At 36.0% G+C, this 23229-nt stretch overlaps 1 protein-coding gene across 1 annotated transcript in view; it reads right to left on the reverse strand.

Moving 5' to 3' along the window:
• The window catches only part of LOC124358950 (serine/threonine-protein phosphatase 2B catalytic subunit 2-like), a 266031-nt gene that overhangs the window by 111379 nt on the left and 131423 nt on the right, over window positions 1-23229 (reverse strand). The window contains exon 2 of the mRNA XM_046811235.1: window positions 916-1119. Within this exon, the coding sequence (XP_046667191.1) occupies window positions 916-1119 (204 nt within the window). The remainder of the gene's footprint in view (window positions 1-915; window positions 1120-23229) is intronic.

The raw sequence follows: 23229 nt of genomic DNA on the forward strand, positions 1-23229 counted from the left end.
AAAAACTACTACAGGTACAGTTCTGAAACCTATTTTATTAGCTTTATCAGGTAAAAATACATAAGAATCCACGATATTTCTTACTTAATTAACCTTTCCAAAAGTTCAGTATGGCTTTATTTTACTCTTTACCCAGGAATTCAGGCGAAATCTTTCGCTAGCTGTAACTCGCTAACGAAGCGTTTTCGGACCTATGTTTATATAACAATTTTTCATTATTTTTACTAGTACAATGTGCTGTAGAAGTGGGGGGAGAACTTCATGAATCACCCTGTATATATATATATATATATATATATATATATATATATATATATATATATATATATATATTCCGTTAGATCATAAGAATGAGCACGTAAAATTAAATAAACATTATATATAATATATTTTCGCTCTTTTAACGTACCGTAACATGAATCGCAATACTAAACATACGACAAAGAACTATTTTGTGCAAACCTATCAAACGTTCAAAAATGATAGCACTACTGGGAGATAATGAACGAGAAAATCGATAACAACCGATAGTTCGGTTCTTGAAGATGCCGTAATATAAATAATTAGTAGAAAATGAAATTTAAATATGTACGAAATAATAATACACTGCTCGTCTACCATGTAGACGCCGTCAATTTATGTATATTTCGTATCGTCTACTATGTAGACGCTGTGACACAAAAACCGTTTTACTTCTAAAAACGGAAAATCTGACTATTATAAATAATACCAAATTAAGTGTTTTTGTCAGCGGTTTGAAACCAGTTTTATGATGATTTCCCATTCCCTTGGTTGTTTTAGTCCATATATAATGAAACTTCATCCAAGTGTACTTTGGATGTAAAAAAGAGAATTATGAAACAGTTATGAGTACGCGAAATACAGTTCAGGACTAAAGCGAGGCCTATATCTCACCTGTAACCGGCGCCTCGATGTCGATCATGGTTTTCTCGGAGCGGAGCAGCTGTGCGCCATCGTTGATGATGCGGAGGGCTGCCGCCTCGTCTATCCTTCCCTCGAGAATGAAGTGTTGTTTGAGCACATCCGGCCGCGGCTTGCCGGTCCGTGTGTCGAACACTTCGGCAGTCGTGAGCTTGTGGCTCGGCGGGAACGGTACACCTGCAACACACCAACCCTTGTTAGAGAACTGCGGGGGCTGCCGCCTCGTCTGTCCTTTCCTCGAGGATAAAGCGTTGCTTGAGCACATCCGGCCGTAACTTACTGATCCATGTGTCGAATGCAATACACTAATTTATTGCAGTACTTAAGTTATGTTCATAATTAAAAATCAGTGGCGTTCACGCAAAGTATTGCTACCCCACCTCACTTGCCAAAATATTTAAGGGTCCTAGTTCATACATTTTGCTTATTTACGAAACAGTCAACACGTTTTACATCCACATCTACTATAATATTATTTAGAAACAAACACAAATTACCAATAAGCAGGAGTATTAACAACTAAAATCACACAGTAACAACAAAATGGACAAGAGAATCAGAAAAAACAGTTAGAAAAAACGTCAGGTAAGAAAAAATAATAATTTAAGCGCAAATCTTCTGTAACTCCCTATAGAAAGTTGGCCAATTCATAATAAAGAGATCCACACATAATGATATTTTCACCGAGCTATACAACGCTACGTGGCTACGTTAGACTCTCTCGTATTAATCTCTAAAACGAGAAAGGCTAGAACAGCGAAAGTCGATCCTGCTCGCCAAATTGGGCAAATCTCTGTAGTCAAGATTCTCGTGAGGAAAACAATGTCAGCAATTTGTCGTCCAGAGCACAAATTAGAGATGAAGCAGTTACTGAACTTGTTCAACCTGTATATCGTCATAATAAGCCAAGGCAACAGATTAGTCAGTACTGTTTCAATTTCATGTGAAAATCTGGGTTATAGGTGACTGATTATTCCGAATTAACGGAGAAACCGTACTAATGTTCGGTGAATAATTTAGAATAATTTGCCATGGTAGCGAATGTCTGATATATCTTTGTGTGGAGAGTGTGTCACTTAGCAAAAAAGATGAAAACGTGCACTCCGTGGTTTTGGACTGTGGTAAAATTCACTATAAACAAGAGTATGTAACTTTTCACTTTCAATATGATTTCTGTAATACACTACACGATTGCAGTTTCACATTAATACAGAGATCCTTTGGTATAACTAAACTTTAAAACACATATCAAAAAAAAATTGCTAGTGACATTTCACTCACTATCATCTGTGTATTCCCTGGTTACCCTTGGATGCATTTACGCAACATTCAGCGGTACGACCCTCTATGCCGTATAAGTTTATTACATTTTAAGTCAGACACAATTGGTTAAACGAAGCTATTTTGATATTTGTCCCGTAAAAACAACGCCTAACATTATTTCCTTACTTTTGGTCAACTAGTTTTAGAACACCACTTATAAACATCTATCTGCATATGGAAGTATTTGTGGAAAGCGCATATCGTTTACATTATACGTATATTGGAACAAATTAAGTGCAATGACCGAAAACCCAATAACAATATTAAGGACAGTAACGCACCGCTGGGTACCTAACTACCTTCACATCACATTTTCCGACAAAAGTTATTAGTACCTAACTTTGTGGTTAAAATAACAGAGTGCAAGGTCCAACATCGATAATTCGTGTATCGGATGCCTTTATTCGATCACTAGTCAAAAATAAGATTAGTTTCAGAGAACAATATTACAGGTAATATGAAAGAAAGATAGCGTATCAAAGCACTTCACAAATACCTAATTTATCTTAACTCAAGCACAGTAACTATAACCGCGCTAAATTAGTGATTACGATCCTGAGAATTTTAATTGCTTTAGGCGGGTTACATCTGGGCGTAAAATGTATAATGGTGTACATTTAATTCTAATGAGATTTTGAATATATGGACGTACACTGGACGTTTTTGTAACTTCAAACTAAACTTTATAATAATTCATTTACAGTAGTAACAACCTTGTTGTTGATTTTAAATGAGGAAGATGTGTCAATGATCACTCAACCCATACCCTTCACCTATTCTGTAGGTATCATATGGAAACTTGTAACTTATTTATACACGTTACGACAAAATTCACATTTTCAAGCACAAACTCGTTTATCCGGACGTGATCCGGATAAAAGAAAATCCAGATTAAACGAGAATACCGTAAGTGTTCAATAAATTGGTATTTTATTTGTTACAAATACGACAGTAAAAGAGAGCCACTTATCACATGGCTTTAAAGAGATTGCTAAGAAAACAAACACAATATAATAACTGTATAGTGCTTAAAAAACAGTTAATTTTGTTTAACTCTTGTACACCGCCTCCGGTAAGTACGATAACGACGACGTTTCAAGGCCATCATTTTCACTGATGAAGTGTCGGACTATCGCTCAAAACAAACCCATCAGCAATGAATCATAACATCTTCCGGTTCATTAACATAATCGTTTCCACCGTCCTCTGTTACCGTTGGATAACGTGCTGCTGATAAAATTTCTACGTCGTTTCCGGAGCCAATAATTTACATTTTCTAAGTTTACAGTTATCACCATCTTGAAGGCCTGCTACAATATTATTTATTTGTTATTTATTGTACAAGGTGTGCACAAATTATAATATGAAACTTTAACGTTCGATGTATCAGGTCAATATACGTAAGAAACATTATATTATTAATTATATTCCTATCTTATGTAGTTAATCGTCTGTATGTCTGTGCTCTTTAGAAAAACTCTTTAGAAATTGAATGTTTACTAAATAAAGTATACAACATTGTATTAAATGTAATAAACAGCTGAAACTTTAAGTATGATTTTAACTTGACTGATTCTATTTATACATTATAATTATTTAAATCAAAACATTAATGATGGCAATGTGTACACCAACTTATTGTACGTTTAACTGCGTTATTTAATTTACAAAAATAATTTGAAAAAAATACATATAAATATCCAAACAAATTTCATATCGCGTTTAAATGAGCTAGTAATTCCAGCGGTTAAATACAACTCGCAGCTGATTGATTATTAATCAGTAATTAAACAACTCGATTAGTGTGTTTTGAGGGGTGGCGCTCAGTAAATCCATTACTGCCCAATTAGTATTAGTCGTAGCAAAGTAAACATGGGATTAAAATTTTCCTCTATGAGTAATCCACATTTCACTATACTAAAAAAGTTGTAATAAAATATCCTGTTTTTAAAGTCATTACGGTTTGAAAATGCGTTGTCACAACCACCATTTTGAAACACGGTTTGATATAGGTTAGATGAATATATTTATATATATTCACCTGATCTTTGCATAGTTTGAATTTTATAACTTCGTTTAATTTAAAGATATTATTTTTAAGACAGACTGTAAACCAATCACGATAGGCCTATACTATATGCAACACTTCTTACTTGTACTGTATTGACCTGACAAATTAAATTGTAAAATTTGATAGATTAATTTACGAACAAAACCTATTGTGTGTATTATTCCGAGGACCAACCGTGTTAATTAATTACGCTGTTTCACACAATTGCCATGTAAGAAAACCCTATACCCAACCATAACGTAGCCCTATTAACATTTTTTTTAAAGATTTAAGATCTAGGATTCACAATTGGTTAAGAACTTTTTTTAAATTTACCTTAAAACAAATTAAAAAAATAAATATTAAATTTCAGGTTATAATGTTGTTCACTATTTTGATAAAGAACCTTAAAAAGTTTATTCGTAAAAATCCACTACATTGTTGTATGTATTTGCAATGCATGGATTTAACCTGTTTTTACGTTTGGTGCTGTAACTCAGTTATTTGTTATTCAATCTTTTTGAAACAAAAATTGTTGAATTGGTAATAAAATACACTAAAAAAAGTTATCCTGGTGAATTTGTTGTCAAAGTAGCCGTTTCAAAGCTAATACAATTTGAAAATTTTGAACGGCCGCCATTTTGAAATGCAATGAGATATTTGTTTTACTTTTTTCACTGAAAAGGACCAACACTAGGTTAACATAACTGTTAAGTTTTAATTCTGTATCTTAAGTGGTTTTTGAGTAGTAATTTTTTCCCCAAAAAACACATACAGACAGACGCTAAACGAAGTGAAATAGGGCACCTGTTATATTGCATTATTTGTTAGTTTTGGCCTGCTGAACAATGTGGTACAGTTTGTTCGAATGGTTGCTGGACACCCTGTATACATACAGTTCAATATATACAACTTTCAATATCAAAACATTTTATTTGTTAATAGAACAAAAACGATAAAAGTCAGTGATCAAAAGTCAACAGCCACTAATTAGTTTTTTAATCTTTTTCATTTGTACACTTTCTTTATTTTGTTAGTTCCAGATTTTTGCAAGATAACCGATGTTAAAGTATGCACATTACATGTATCCAGAGTTCTTAGGATTTTTGTAAAAGTAGATATTTTTCACAAAACTTAATGTTTCACATGTACTTTAAAATTATATGTTGACTAGCAATAACATTGTTAAAGGCTTATCGGTGGGTGCAATCTGTACCTTTAAAAATAGACCCTTGCTATTAAAACGAGCGAAATTATTTAAATTGTAGCTTGTATGTTTCTATGGAGGTGACAACTAAATTCGTTTCAGTACACTTTTCTTGAGTTTAAAAGTTTATTAGTGTAGAAAGCTTTGATATTTTGTTAAATAATATAAAACAAATATATGGCAATTCTTGTATATAATACTATTACATATGTATCTTTATATGAAATATTAATCACAAGGTCGTCACTTTTTTGGATGTTGAAGTTTTTGAAGAAAGTCATATTTTAAAAACCAAAATACACTTTAAGGGTACTAATATAATGAATTATCAAAATTTCTCTCCATTAGAGCCAAATCATTATGTACAAACACTTTAGATTTCAAAATTTACAATAGCAAACTTACTAAAGCTCTTACTAACAGGGGATACCCTACAAAATGTTTAAACCGGCAGCTCAGACAACCTAAGAAGGTTACAAATATTACAAATCACTTCCAAAATTATCCTAAATCTATAACAAAATTTCATCCTGGTTTGTAATAATTCAATAGAGTGATGAAAATCGGCTATGAAATTTTAATAAACTCGCCCTTAATTGAGAAATTGTGTCCAGGCCACCTAGAATAGTATTTAAGAGTCCTCAAAATTTGCACAATGCAAAAATATGCTTGTAAGGCCCAAAATTTGTGTTGAAATAATTATTAAAGTTTATCTTTTGGCTGTGAAACACGTTGTGGTAGCCTATTTATACAGGGTGAGTCAGAATTACGGTAAAATATTTTAAGACGTGATTTTAGAGCTAAAAATAAGAAAAAAAATGTATATAAAGGTAGGTCCGTAAACGCTCCATTAGTGAGTAATGGCTGGCGAAAGATTTTGCTTTTTTTCAGTTCACCTGGTGAAATTAAGTGATTCTGAAATGTTTTTTTTTCTTAACTCAAATAAGGTGGATTTATAAGGAAAATCACCTGAAAATCAAATAAAACCACTCTAGACGTTGTAGTGTGAACAGTTTTTGAGATAAAGTATAAAATTTGCCAAAAATCTAACAACAAAAATACCGCCTCAAATGTTTGATGTCCAATAACATTGTTAAATGACCAATAAACAAATAGTTTTCCTATTACAAATTGCAGGGAATTTAATTCTGAAAACAACTATAATAAGCAAATTTAAATAAATGTGTAAAAGAGTTATGAAATTGACTCCTCAGGTATTACACTACACAGCAAAATTTTGCTGTTTTATAATAAGGAATGAGTATCTGGTTGGTAACAGCTGGTGAAAAACAAACATATTTTTAGTTTAAAATGTTATTTTTAAATACAATAAACATATCTACAATCGCTTTAAGTCTCACCGGAAGATTAAAGATGATGCTCAAAATGACCTCCATTGTTCAAAATGCACGCGTCTTCTCATCGAGTTTCGGACCCGTTCAAAAACTCCAGGTGTCTGCTTAATGGTTTCTATTCCATTAGAAATGTTTAATCGGAGTTCTTCAATGGTATCTATTGGGGAAAAGTAAACTAATGTTTTTAAATGTCCCCAAAGGTAAAAGACCAAAGGATTTAAGTCCGGTGATCTTGCTGGCCATGAAACCGGTCCACCTCGGCCTATCCATTGATTTGTGAAACTCTAATTTAGGTGTCCACGAACAGCCAGAGAGCAGTGTGCAGGTGCCTCGTCATGCATAAACCACATGTTTTGGCACAAATGCAGAGGTACATCATCAAGCAGGTTAGGTAGCTCGTCTCTTCAAAGGTTCAAGTACACCACGCCATTAAACCTGGGAGGAAGCTAGAATACGACTAATATGAATACAATCTGCTAAGATTCCAGCCCAAACATTTACTGAAAACTGATGTTGTGGGCGATTAGGTTTGATAGCATGAGGATTTCTGTCTGCCCAAGTGTGGTTGTTATGGAAGTTAATGATAGCTGTTCATGTAAAGTGAGCCTCATTGGTAAACAGAATTGTATTTAAAAAGTTTGGATCAGCACATTTTCCCAGAAGCCATCGACAAAAAGCAACACGGGGAGCGTAGTCATGTGGCAAAAGAGTTTGGACATGCTGGAAGTGGTATGGGTGTAACTGGTACTCGTGTAGTATTCTCTGAATACTAGATTGGCTGACACTGAACTGTAGTGACAATTCTCTAGTGCTCTTTTCAGGATAATCAGAAATGTTATTAAGAACCAACTCTTCTATATATGATCGGGCGATGCCTGCATTACTATGTTCCGAAGACTTCTAAGAACCTGTTTCAGATAGGCATTGATGAATAATGGCAAAAGATCTTGCGCTTGGACACCTGCGGTTAAGAAAGTTGTCTTGATACAGACGTCTTGCTGCAGTACTATTGCAGCGTCCCATACACCACCATACATTAAATGCATGTCTGCTAATTCAGACATTGAAAACACATGAATATTACCTTCCACTTTTAATGAATGAAACACACTATACAAAATTACTAATAAAATGGATGAAAATAACTGGTTAAAATACTTAACACAAACACACAGTATCTTTACAGTTTGTGGTTTTTTCAAACAATGAGGTGACATAATTATGTCATGTAATAATAAATGCCCAACTGATTATTTATTATTTTAAAATGTTTAAACAGCTGTTGTCTAAATGACTAATTATTATCAGCTGTTACCAATCAGATACCCATTCCATATTACAAATCAGCAAAAGTTTGCTGTGTAGTGTAATACGTGAGGAGTCAATTTCAAAACATTTTTACACATTTAGTTAAATTCGCTAATTATGGTTGTTTTTTAGAATTAAATTCTCTACAATCTATATTAGGAAAAACAATTTGTTTACTAGTCATTTAACCATGTTATTGGACATCAAACATTTGAGACCGTATTTTTGTTATTAGATTTTTGGCAAGTTCCATACTTTTTCTCAAAAACTGTTCACACTACAACCTCCAAAATGGTTTTATTTGATTTTTCAGGTGATTGTCCTTATAAATCCACCTTATCTGAGTTAAAAAGTAAGAAAAAAACATTTCAGAATCACTTAATTTCACCAGGTGAACTGACAACAAAGCAACATTTTTCGCCAGCCATTACTCACTAATGGAGCGTTTCCGGACCTACCTTTATCTAACATTTTTTTATTATTTTTAGCTCTACAATCACGTCTTAAAATATTTTATCATATTTCTGACTCACCCTGTATATATATATATATATATATATATATATATATATATATATATATATATATATATCTACATTTATTAAGAACGTTTCTAAATATTTGAATGACGAAGGAATAAATTAATGCTTCCGGCTGTCGCTATAAAAATAGATTTTAATTACAACATAAACAAATTCAGATTATCAAATCGACTTGTCTGAAATAAATCTGTTCACGATAATAAAGCATTTGTGACAGAGGTCTCTGAGAAGAGCTGGAAATAACAACGTATTCCCCAGTAGAGTGATGTGAGTGGAGGGACACGGGACAGGGTGCCCCAGAGGGATACACCGAGGCGGGGTAATACTTATTGAGTCTGCAGATCTCGTGTTTTGGTCACTGTTGAATATGAAACACACGTTTAGTTATGCAGATTGGGAGGTAGAAATAGATTTCGTATGGAAACCCTTCCGAAAGCAAGGGATGAATAATTATGCACTTCATTAACGAAACATAATGAATATTTATTTGACAGGCAGTGCTGCCACTGATTCGTGCAAAAACAAAGACCTGTGACTAAGATTATCACGCTAAGCTTGGTTAGTTATCTAGCGATATAAAAATACTGTTCACATTATTATAATAAAGACAATTTTAAGTCCACTGAAAAAAATAAACCCAGCAGAAAAAGACACATCTATCTCGGAATCCTAAAAACTAATGAAACAAATCTAGCTGTAAAATTTTGTACAGCCATCTCTGAACATGGAACACCACTCCTACAAAAAAAAAAAATATTTTATAAGGGATATAGAGAACCACAAATACATTATAATACATTTTGGTAATAAGCTATGTTTACAGTGAGGTTCATAAACACAGTGTACCAGAGGAATATAAAGTAGTATCTAGTGTCTAAACTCACCAATAACTAAATTTAATATTAATAAACAGATGATGACTGCCTTTAAGTAGTAGTGAATAACCCAGTATGGATAGAACTTACTGAGTAGTTACTGGTAGTATAGTAGAAGACTTGATTATCAAGGGTATAACCTACTGGGTAGTTACTGATGATAGAGTAGAAAACGTGATTATCTAGGATAGAACCTACTGGGGTAGTGACTGCTGGTTGAGTAGAAATTTTGATTATCTACGATAGAACCTACTGGGTAGTGACTGCTGGTTGAGTAGAAATCTTGATTATCTACGATAGAACCTACTGGGTAGTTACTGCTGGTAGAGTAGAAACCTTGATTGTCAACGATAGAACCTACTGGGTAGTTACTGCTGGTAGAGTAGAAACCTTGATTGTCAACGATAGAACCTACTGGGTAGTTACTGCTGGTAGAGTAGAAACCTTGATTGTCTACGATAGAACCTACTGGGTAGTTACTGCTGGTAGAGTAGAAACCTTGATTGTCTACGATAGAACCTACTGGGTAGTTACTGCTGGTAGAGTAGAAACCTTGATTGTCTACGATAGAACCTACTGGGTAGTTACTGCTGGTAGAGTAGAAACCTTGATTATCTACGATATAACCTACTGGGTAGTTACTGCTGGTAGAGTAGAAACCTTGATTGTCTACGATAGAACCTACTGGGTAGTTACTGCTGGTAGAGTAGAAACCTTGATTTGTCTACGATAGAACCTACTGGGTAGTTACTGCTGGTAGAGTAGAAACCTTGATTATCTACGATAGAACCTACTGGGTAGTTACTGCTGGTAGAGTAGAAACCTTGATTATCTACGATAGAACCTACTGGGTAGTTACTGCTGGTAGAGTAGAAACCTTGATTATCTACGATAGAACCTACTGGGTAGTTACTGCTGGTAGAGTAGAAACCTTGATTTTCTACGATAGAACCTACTGGGTAGTTACTGCTGGTAGAGTAGAAACCTTGATTGTCTACGATAGAACCTACTGGGTAGTTACTGCTGGTAGAGTAGAAACCTTGATTGTCTACGATAGAACCTACTGGGTAGTTACTGCTGGTAGAGTAGAAACCTTGATTGTCTACGATAGAACCTACTGGGTAGTTACTGCTGGTAGAGTAGAAACTTGGTCAACGATAGAACCTACTGGGTAGTTACTGCTGGTAGAGTAGAAACCTACTGGGTAGTTACGATAACCTACTGGGTAGTTATAGAGTAGAAACCTTGATTGTCAACGATAGAACCTACTGGGTAGTTACTGCTGGTAGAGTAGAAACCTTGATTTTCTACGATAGAACCTACTGGGTAGTTACTGATAGTAGAGTAAAACTCTTGATTAATAAGGGTAGAACCTACTGCTAGTAGAGTAAAAATCTTGATTAATGAGGGTAGAACCTACTTGGTAGTTACTGCTAGTAGAGCAGAATCCTTGATTGATGACTAGAACCTACTGGGTAAACACTGGTAGTTAAAGAAAAACCCTTTATTATCAAGGGTAGAAACTACACCGGGTAGTTACTGCTAGTAGAGAAGTAAAATCTCCTCTCGTGTATATGAACTTAAAAGAGCCAATATTTAATTTGGTATCAAAAAATAATAAAGAGTACACACTTAATTTAATATTTAAATTTTACCGCACAGAGGATAACATAAAGCACAACAAAACCCAAGGATAATAAAGGTACCCAAATGACAAACCGCCATTAATAGCTTAGGATTTTGAAATAAGCCAACAAACAGGTTTATTAGTAATTGGGTTACGCACAATTTCCCTAAATATGTTAAAATAGATAAAAGCTTGTTGGAAAGTGGAGAGCAACATCGGCTATAAGTAGCCAGGATATGAGTGACACCACTGGCCTGGTGCCCATGTCTACAACACACAGTATAGGACAGTGGGCTTTCTGCTCACTTGACAAATCCGCCCATTATAAATAGAACGGCTTACCAGATGGCCACCATTAATGTACAAAACTTCATTCACTTTCCCAAAACGTCATCGCTAATGTTTATACACCTATGTTCCCACTCTGTACAAACACACAGTATAGGACAGTGGGCTTTCTGCTCACTTGACAAATCCGCCCATTATAAATAGAACGGCTTACCAGATGGCCACCATTAATGTACAAACTTCATTCACTTTCCAAAACGTCATCGCTAATGTTTATACACCTATGTTCCCACTCTGTACAAAACACACAGTATAGGACAGTGGGCTTTCTGCTCACTTGACAAATAGAACGGCTTACCAGATGGCCACCATTAATGTACAAACTTCATTCACTTTCCCAAAACGTCATCGCTAATGTTTATACACCTATGTTCCCACTCTGTACAAACACACAGTATAGGACAGTGGGCTTTCTGCTCACTTGACAAATCCGCCCATTATAAATAGAACGGCTTACCAGATGGCCACCATTAATGTACAAACTTCATTCACTTTCCCAAAACGTCATCGCTAATGTTTATACACCTATGTTCCCACTCTGTACAAACACACAGTATAGGACAGTGGGCTTTCTGCTCACTTGACAAATAGAACGGCTTACCAGATGGCCACCATTAATGTACAAACTTCATTCACTTTCCCAAAACGTCATCGCTAATGTTTATACACCTATGTTCCCACTCTGTACAAACACACAGTATAGGACAGTGGGCTTTCTGCTCACTTGACAAATAGAACGGCTAACAAGATGGCCACCATTAATGTACAAACTTCATTCACTTTCCCAAAACGTCATCGCTAATGTTTATACACCTATGTTCCCACTCTGTACAAACACACAGTATAGGACAGTGGGCTTTCTGCTCACTTAACAAATAGAACGGCTTACCAGATGGCCACCATTAATGTACAAACTTCATTCACTTTCCCAAAAATGTCATCGCTAATGTTTATACACCTAATGTTCCCACTCTGTACAAACACACAGTATAGGACAGTGGGCTTTCTGCTCACTTGACAAATAGAACGGCTTACCAGATGGCCACCATTAATGTACAAACTTCATTCACTTTCCCAAAACGTCATCGCTAATGTTTATACACCTATGTTCCAACTCTGCCATGAATCCGACCTATTAATGTCGGCAAGTACTGTACGCAAAGACTAGTATAATCACTGAATTCCTTTCACTCTCAACTGGAGGTAATATAGACGAACTTTTCGGTTATCTGTCAGCAGAAGAGACAATTTAAGTGACAGCAGAGACTACCGCGTGGGAACATTCCTTGTGTAACATTAATCGTGGAAAACGTACTAATGGCATGCGCTTAGTACGATATCGATGCAATATTTTATAAAGGAGTTCCCGCCAAAACGTAACCAATGAGAATCGATTCCCTCGGTTTCACTTGCAGCTGTCTACCGTAATGTAGCTACACGCCACATCTGAACTGAAACTTATTTGACAGTCACTGGCAACCAGATTCATGTTCATCAAATGTGTCCTCAATTGAATTACTATTTATATTGTAAACCTTGTTTACAGATGCTGACTATTGGGTTAACCTTAAAAGTGTCTGTACAATTTTGGTTTATGAAGGGAATCAGTTAGAGCCTATCTCGCCCACGTTAAATTTCTTATTTTTAGGTACACTTTCTCAGAAACTAATGAATTCCTCCTTTCCTAAAACCCCCTCATTATAACATATTACAGCACCATACACTCCATTTTTCAATTTTATATCACAACAAAATTATTTTTTTTTAATTCGCGTCAAAGCAATATGTTAATATAGACACCAATGTTTGAGAACCAAGTATTGTTTATTTGAGCAGCTGGTTGTAGCATAATAAATCAACTTGACTGCAGTTTGGCCAACTTATTTACTTGATAGAGTAAGAATTTAATCTAAATCTACTGTACTGTGCAGTACTATGTAAAGCACATTCTACCTGCTTTTTTCTTATTGGGATATAATACTTAATTTATGAACAAACACTCATTGGCCAAACAAAAAGGAAGATCGAAAGAGAGTCAAGGAACATGAAGCATGTCTGAAATATCAACAAGAGGAAATATCGGCCATGGCAAAACACCCACTTCACACTGAACACTACTTTTCACAAGCAATATTATTAGAGGAAATCGAAAATAAAACATTCCTCGATGCTTACGAAAAAATCTTTATACGGAAGAACCAAAACTATTTAATAAATATCAAACTTCGACCTTTTCAAAATTCACCGTTACTGCCTTTAATCTAATTAAATATTAATTTTTACATATACGAACTTCCTGGTCTTTAAAATTGTATCTCTTTATTTTTCATGACATGTGTTGTAATAATAAATGATACAAGTTATAATACAAACATTAAGTCTAAATTGTTTGTAGTATTACTTTAACCACTTTTATTTCACTTATGTGGGTCTGATTATATGTTCCTTGAACACAAAAGGCCTCACAACAATAAAATGTAATAATTATTGGGATGTTTGTTTATAAATTAAGTATTATATAAAGTTGTCATGAACAGAAACATTCCAACCCAATGTATACAAAGTCAGAAAATTCACTTTAAGCCTGAATATGAGTACGAAGTGCCATATATTTTTTATCAATGTACTCTAATTCTTAAATTATAAATGTATTAGAGAATAACAACTAATAAAAAAAATACAAAAAAAGTTTTTCACTAACAGGTTTCCCGAGGAGCACCTCAGCATAGGGAAACAATCAATAACTAAAACGAAGAATCTTGTTACACCACAGTTCGATCTCAGTATCTTCACCACATTTAAAATTGTGTCTTCAGTGCTTCCACAAGAACTCTGTCCACAGTTATGTCAGTATTTTAACATCTTCATTGCGGCTATATATTGAGTAAGACCAAGTACTTACTCTCAATCGGATTCTGCACCGTAAGGCGTCTACCGCAGTTCAACGTGTTAGAGACTATCACGTGACCGACTCTCTAACCATACAAACTATACTTTAAACGTGCAATTTGGAGAAGTCTCTCCTAAATCACCATTGATGTAAGACCAATCAAAATACCTCCCGTATACAATACAAATGTAAGTGTTTCGAAGGAATCCCCATCTGACTGATTGCCCCAAAAGTCTGAAGGACAGTTAGTTACCGGTCGATATGGATAAACAAAACACACGATTACAATGTTTTCTTCCCATTATTTACGCATTACTTCACATACAGACTTGGCTCTCTGTAACTTTTGGGGAAGGATAACCGACTTGTCTAGACTGTCATTGTTTTAACGAGAGAATTGTGTCTAATACGAGAAGTGATTATCATGCCCGACTCCTGCTCGTTTTGATTCGTTCGGTCATTGGAATCTAATTGGATTGTTAACGCTCTCTGCCCAATCACCATTGAATGCCGGCACTAGTTATGTAATATGGAGTGAATGGAATGTAATGTGAGGGTTTAACCTAAACCGTTACTGGTATCACTCTCACAGTTGCACCACTCGGGTATCACAGACTTCTGCACAGTTAGCACCGGACGTCAGTGAAAAACAATCACGACTCAGCGACAATATGTAACAATAGATCCAATATTGAGATTGCCAATAGAGTACAGTGAATCAATGGCACTTCGACCACGTCCATAAATTGTATAGATGAACAACAAATTCCCTCTTGCACGAGCTTTTTACACAAACGGGGATACAGGGGCGGCAACCACAGGGCATTTAATTGCCGTACTAAGTCAAACATAGAGTGATTGTTCGGAAACAACGTTACTGTTCTATTTGGAACAATAACAATGCTAGCATCTACCCCCTCCCCACCCACCGCTCTATGACTGAAACTCATGCAGAGGAGTATGACGAAAGGTTAACGAGGGGGGTGGACCCATGGGAGACATTTAACCATTCTCTCTCCCTCTCTCTCTCACTCCCTTACCCTCTCACTCTCACTCTCTCCCACTCTATATCTCTTTCACTGCATAACGCCCCCATCTCCCAGCTCACGCCACTCCACAACTAATCAGCCTTCTCACAAACATCCTCCGAATGTCATTTTACGACATTGTATTGTTTAAAAATCACACATCTAAAACAACACCTGAAAATAAACAGATACATCATTAGTACAATTTTCTCAAGAAAATAATCGTTGATCGAGGTAGTTTTAGTATGGATCGAAAAGGTTAAACAAACCCTTTTTATCAGATCAAGTTAACACACTCAAGACACGCTATACAGAATAAAAGAATGCCGGGATTTTAATCGGCCGTTACTTAAAGATTATTCAAGACAACTAAACTATTTAAACGCGGAATTGAAGGGGAAATGACAATTTTTTTTTATACCGTAATATGTTTCGTTGCGAGCTCCATTTGTTGCTTCGCAGATGTCAAAGCTGTATTCTAGTTGGCGTCATACATAAAAATGAGTCTTTCGGCTTGTTCTTCGAAACCATTAATTGTTTTTCGGCGAAAAACAAAGGGTCTATCACTTGGTCATATAGTGCACCACACGATCACTTTTGGTTAATCACACACATGTTCCTTGCAAAATGTTGGGCTCTTGTGAACCCCAAATCCGAAAATTGTGACCATTAACAACACAACTTGTATGAAATGTAACTAGTTCCTGTGTGGTGGCAGGCCTAGTTATGTAGACCCTTTGTTTTAGATAATCCCATAAAGGAGTTTTAATATGGTGATCTAGGTGGCAACTCTAATTTTCCCTTACGTTCTATCCAACAATTGGGAAACTCTCTGTCCAACAGCTCACGTACTTGTAGTGCATAATGAGGTCCCACCCTGTTGATACCATACTGTGCTATAATGTTGACCCAACACAGTACGTAAAGCCTGTATAATTCGCACCAATGAAGAAACTCAGTATATAATTTTACCTCCGGATGTTACAAAGTTTGCTACTGATTTCAACATACACTTGGAGAGCATTTTCAACACTTACTGTACGAACTTGATTTTTAATTTCACATTACAGTAAAATTAATGATATCGTTAACACATGGAATAGTATGTGTTATACTAACTTGCATAATGTAAGAGAAACTAAAACACAGCTATTTTGGATAGGGTAAACCTTTTGAAGTCCGGTCCGTCTCGACCTAAGCTTTAATTTAAGATTTCCTTCCGACTTCTTACGACCCGTAACCTAATGTGATAAAGCCCTTACAATCGCATAAATAACATCCAATGTTTATGGGCAATACTGATATACTAAGACTCATTGATTTACAAGAAATTGTTAAAGAAATATTAAACCGATCCGGGACTTTTCCACCACATTTAAGTAAAAACATACATAATCACTTTTTCCATAATCCTGAATTTTTGTGTCTTACTTTTGAATATAAGTAGTCATTTTCCTCATCACTCGTCACCAGTGGCCTGAAACACAAACTGCAAATGCCCCAGGTGATTAGTCAATATAATTACATGGAAAGGCTTTGTTAGTTAAACCTCTAAACCCATTTGATTAATTGCTTGTATCGGCGGGCACTCACATTTACATCCCCGATTAATATTGATTTATCATCATAGAAATATACATACAAATGAGAGGCAATCAAGTTTACTTCAGATCGGTCAACAATTCTAGTTGGAAAATGTATAGCTTTGTTACCGATACAATGAGACCTTTATAACGTTTAAATCTAAATAATGTTATTAGTAATAATGTTAGGAAATACTGTTGTTTTCCAACTTATTTCAAATCCAATCAAACTATTTACACAAGGTCAGGTGTCCAAAACTTATTTTTCGCGCAAACTATTACGATTATAATTGATTACGTTGGTGCTCATAGTAGGAAAAGCCAATAACTAACGGACGAATTCCTTTATATCACAGTTAATTATACCTAACCGCAGCATTTTGCTACTTTAAATCAATAACAAAAATAAAGGTTTTCTGATTTCTTCATGAAATGGATATCTAACACAACTCACATGCAAACTATTTTTTTTCTAGATAATACTAAAAAGGTTCCAACTGAGAAATAAATAATAGACCAAAATTCAATTCTCGAATCATGTCACTAATTTTTGTTCGTTAAAAACTAGCAAATATCTGGAAAACCCCTATCGACTTCAAAAACCTCCCCTCATCAAAAACAAACTTTAAGCAAAGAATTGAAACAATTATATCACCTGTTGACCCACTATAAGACAGCATCAGAAACACTATATTGGAATTCTCATCTTTTGTAATTACTTTCCAAATATTAACAAATTCAAATAATATTTTCATTAACCAAACATCTTTTTTGATGACAGCAACCACATCTGTGTTTTTTATTCTTTTCCATTTAGGACAAGAAGCTGAAGAATAGGATGTTATAGGATGTTCAGGATAGGTAATGTTGGTGGTAGGTGTCGCTTCCTGTTCAGATGCCATGAGAAGGAACGGCGACTGTATATCCCAGTCGTGCACCCCCTGGAAGTAGAGGTAGTTAGCACTGTTCCAGCCTCTTTCAGCCAATGCGGTTAAGAAAAAGTACCCCTTCTTGTTTAGACTACCAACCGCGTTGACACCCTGAGAACTCCATCCCCTACAATAGTCATCCTCCACAGTAGAGTTATAGATGCACGCTTTACCCCATATCTCGATATCTGCGATTACTGTGAGGTGCCAGCTGACCCTACACATCTATTCTTGCTGTTCCAGTGTGGGTTCAACAGGAAGGCACAGGTCTGTCAGAAGTGAACCCTCTTAAGTGACTATAAAGTTTGTTTTTGGCGCTTTTCAACCAAACTTTTCAAATTTTTAACTCGAAATTTGGGATGGGAGACTAAATTTTTATACAAGATACGCATACTTGTCAGTTATTATAATGTTATTTTTGAATTAAAAGAATTAAAAGTTGCTATAAAAATACCATTTTAAATTTTACCCTTTATCGGACGGTTCAACAAAGTCAGCGTTCGTCACGTTAGGTAGCCCTACATTTAATGATCTTGGGCGTGTAATTTTGTAAACTACCAATTAAAGATTTAATTTTTAATTCAGGTTTGATGGGACCAGAATTTCGTCGTATGCCACGGCCATCGCTAGTTCGTTGGAAAGCGCAAATCGCCGGACTGCCGATGGCGGTGTAGCCGGACTACCGAGGACGGTGTTGCCGGACTACCGAGGACGGTGTTGCCGGACTACCGAGGACGGTGTTGCCGGACTACCGAGGACGGTGTAGCCGGACTACCGAGGACGGTGTAGCCGGACTACCGAGGACGGTGTTGCCGGACTACCGAGGACGTTGTAGCCGGACTACCGAGGACGGTGTAGCCGGACTACCGAGGACGGTGTTGCCGGACTACCGAGGACGGTGTAGCCGGACTACCGAGGACGGTGTAGCCGGACTACCGAGGACGGTGTAGCCGGACTACCGAGGACGGTGTAGCCGGACTACCGAGGACGGTGTTGCCGGACTACCGAGGACGGTGTTGCCGGACTACCGAGGACGGTGTTGCCGGACTACCGAGGACGGTGTTGCCGGACTACCGAGGACGGTGTAGCCGGACTACCGAGGACGGTGTAGCCGGACTACCGAGGACGGTGTTGCCGGACTACCGAGGACGTTGTAGCCGGACTACCGAGGACGGTGTAGCCGGACTACCGAGGACGGTGTTGCCGGACTACCGAGGACGTTGTAACCGGACTACCGAGGACGGTGTAGCCGGACTACCGAGGACGGTTGTAGCCGGACTACCGAGGACGGTGTAGCCGGACTACCGAGGACGGTGTAGCCGGACTACCGAGGACGGTGTAGCCGGACTACCGAGGACGTTGTAGCCGGACTACCGAGGACGTTGTAGCCGGATTACCGAGGACGGTGTAGGATGTGGTGACGGATCTCTACCCGTAGACCCGTCACAGCCTGCCCTGCCTTATTGTTTGACAGCACAGTGTTGTCAAATATGTTAATATTAGCTGTTCTAATCAGCTGATTATAACAATGTATTGTTGGTCTGTTGTCATAATATACTTAACTATTTATCATTAAGGCAAACATAAGACAGTACATACGTTAATAATTTACCGAAATAATAACTTTATTTACACAAGACTTAATTTTTATTTAATAGTCTAATTTCTACTGGTGGATGAACAGTTTCAGTTCAATGTTCAAGTATATCTGTGTTCAATATCCTTACATCCAGCCTGATTGCACATTTTGAACCGTGTCAGTAGAGTTAGGTATAAATTCGAGGTGCATTTTAACTCCTGTGATGAGGATATTATGACCACAGTTCAACAATGCAGTTATGTAATCAGCTGATTAGAGCAGCTAAAACTCAAACAGCTGAATGTTGTGGCTTACAGACAGTTCTATCACATAATGACAGTTGCTATTGTTTATTACTCGGGTTTTATAAGTTTGTTTTTAATTTGGTATCGTTGGATTTGTAATTAAATTGTAGAACTAAAAATTAATAGCCGATTTTTTTATCGTATGTTGTTTATAGGATATTTACGTTTAAACTGTGAAATCTTATGACTGATAAATTTTAAAGCAAGATTAAAATAATTACAGACGTAATAACTCATGCGTCATAATCAACCTAAATAACATTGGAGAAGTTGAACTTAATAACCTATACAATAATGCCTACATATACATGAAAATCAACAGCAAATACTTTTAATAACAAAATAACTCAATCCACATACATATGACAGTCTATAAACAGTTTGGATACATAAAAGTACCAGATCATTTATTAGACTTTTAGTTACAAAGGTCCGACACAGTCTTCTACCTTGCCATAGAAACAACCGCACCGCGATTAAAATGTACGCCTTCCATTTCAGTTTATAGGCTGTGAGTTACTGGCTCTGTCAGTTTCGGTTTAAAACCTGTAAACTTAAGATGTCTCTTCACACCAAGGCCAAACTTTCAGCAGTTACAGACGTTAGGCATGTCATATTCACATCCCACCGTGTATATGTCTCATAATGGCCTACACCGCCCCTGTAACACAGTTCCGATACCGTTCTTAATAATCATATACAAACCTCTCTAACTTTTGTTTGTGAAGAATGGCAGATCGAATTCATTAAACGGAGCTTGTTACATATCAATTTAACCTATGACAAACTGTAACTTCCACCATTCTTAATTTCTACAGCTTACCCTACTGTTGATTCCACAAGTCCAATATCTATCTTCTGACTTACCTGGAAAAACAGTGTCAATTAATACACACAAATCCAAAAATTAATATCTAATACTTTATTCAGTTCCAATAACAATATCAGTTATAAGTTAATAAACATATTATTTTTACACAAAATCCTTAAATTTTTCTGTTATTTTCAATCTGCTAAAGGTAGATCAAACATTTTAACGAAATTAATGTACGGTTTTTAAGAACCTTTAATCTTATACATGGTGTGATGTAAATACAAATCTAACAATTTAAGTTAAAAGAACTTGTCCATTGTTTTATTTTTTTTTAATATTGTACTTTTCAAATGTTAAATAAATTTGGAGAACGAGAAGAAAACTGCCGCCAAGAATTCTATTAACCTCTCCGACGAACACATGATGCAGTACAATAACAAAGTGTAAAATCCAGCAATATTACGTCTCTGTGCGTCTCAAAGATAGCTGCAACGGTAACTTGTCACTTGTCTATGCCGAGATGATAAGTTTTTAGAGAACCCATACAGCTCTAACGTATAACCTATGTAAGGATTCAGTGCCACAATATCGGACACCATATTGCCTGTAGAGTGCAAGAGGTTAACTGCCACTGCCTCACTCATATATGCTGTAAACGCTCTTAAAAGTTTTGAAACACCCTCTATAACGATATTTGACATGTTCCCTAACACGAAAGCAATGCCTCCAAATAGTGTACTTCGTAATGAATTAAAGTCAGTGGACCGAACATTTCCCACTTTGATTGCTGACGCTACTTGCCGACAGAAGTTTGTATTTGTAGTTTTCCAACGCACAACATTGGTTGTTTTATTTTTGTCTGCAATCGGATCAGAACAAACCACGTGACACGCCTAGCTGTGTACAGATGAAGTTGTATTTTCTGCAGCTGCGTGTGCAGAAGCCCGTGGAGGTACTGGGTTATGTATTCATTACAGGTAAGAACAAAGTTTGGTGGTAGCGATCCCTTAAGTGATATAAACAGATATAATAATAATCATTCGTAGAATTGAAATGTGACCGCAGTATAAAAAAACGTAACTAGCCGACAAAAGTGACTACTTCTTTTAACGGGCTCTGAATATATATCTTGAAATTACATTTTCTAATTATTAAATGAGTTATTTTTTATATTTTAAAATAAAATGAGGCACTTAACTCTTTTACACACAAAAGTGTTTTATTTTCTATTAAATTTATACATTTTTTACATTTTGTATGCTACAATGATGGCTGACTTCTAATTAAGTAATAAACATTTATACATTTTCACTATTGCCGATAGAATTTACTTTTATAAATTGGTCAGTAAAATTTCCACTACAATCTTGTACTTCCAATACAATTACTTCACCTTAAATGTCATTATATTATAAAAATGAAATTATGCGTTTGTGATAGCTGAAAATAAGAAATACAAATTCTGGAATAAAATTTTGCGTATCGTAGTATCGTACGTATTATTCCATATCTCGTCGTGCTTATGTTTTTTTCATCATTTAACATTGCTAAATTTAATCTATTTTTTTAGTCAATTAGGCGTTTCTTCAGCATAATGTGTATTAAAATCTGTTTTTACGTAATTTATGTTTTAAGTGAGTGTAAGGTAACGTCCAATGTAACTGATTAAAGGTTATAATTATAATCAACAGAAAGGCTCATTTTCTTCCAGGATTACATTATACTACAGCTTTGTTAGATAGAAAAGATTTAATCAATCTATTTTTAACACTTTTTAAATCTTGTACGGACGAAACTAGTAGTGAACTGGAATAGGAATTAATCTTAACCGTGCTATAATTCAATTTAGAATCCGATAAGCTTTAAGTACTGCTATTAAACGATGCAATAAATTAACCAATTTTAAGTTGGATTCAATAATCAATAAATTAGTAGTTAGTAGATTTATTCAAACCAGTATGTTACCATGTTTTTAGTCCGTGTTTGATTTTATAAGAAGTAGTGACTTCTGTCGGTCAGTCCCGCTACCGCCTTTCCATTTTTCCCGTGCAAAACATACACACATAGCCCGCAAAAAGAAGTAGTGACAAGGAGCGACAGTGACTTCTCGCAAGCACGGCTGGATAGCCAGTGAACTGAACGGAGAAACGCCCTGACATCAAAATGGCCGCAATAATCCCGCCCTAGCGGCTGCAGAGCGAACAAGCGTGCCGCGACGTTCCGTTACGCGAAACGAAAGTTTTTACCCCGGGCAAAACATACATTGATTGCCCGCCAAAAGAAATAGTTACATCAAAAAAACATTTCTTAGAATGCCTAACGATATTGAAATTTGAATTGTTGTAATTGGGTATAAAATCTGAAAGAAAGACACGTACGTACATGAAGCCGAGAGGTAGACGGGATGCGCGGTTAGTTGCAGACACACTGGGCGCTGCTATTCACATTGCGCACCGAAATTGGTAATTGAATTTACTCTTTGGCGACTTTCATGGGATACTAAATTTTTAGTTGCCAACTTGTA

The sequence above is a fragment of the Homalodisca vitripennis genome, chromosome 4, assembly GCF_021130785.1.
Source record: "Homalodisca vitripennis isolate AUS2020 chromosome 4, UT_GWSS_2.1, whole genome shotgun sequence".
Lineage (NCBI taxonomy): Eukaryota > Metazoa > Arthropoda > Insecta > Hemiptera > Cicadellidae > Homalodisca > Homalodisca vitripennis.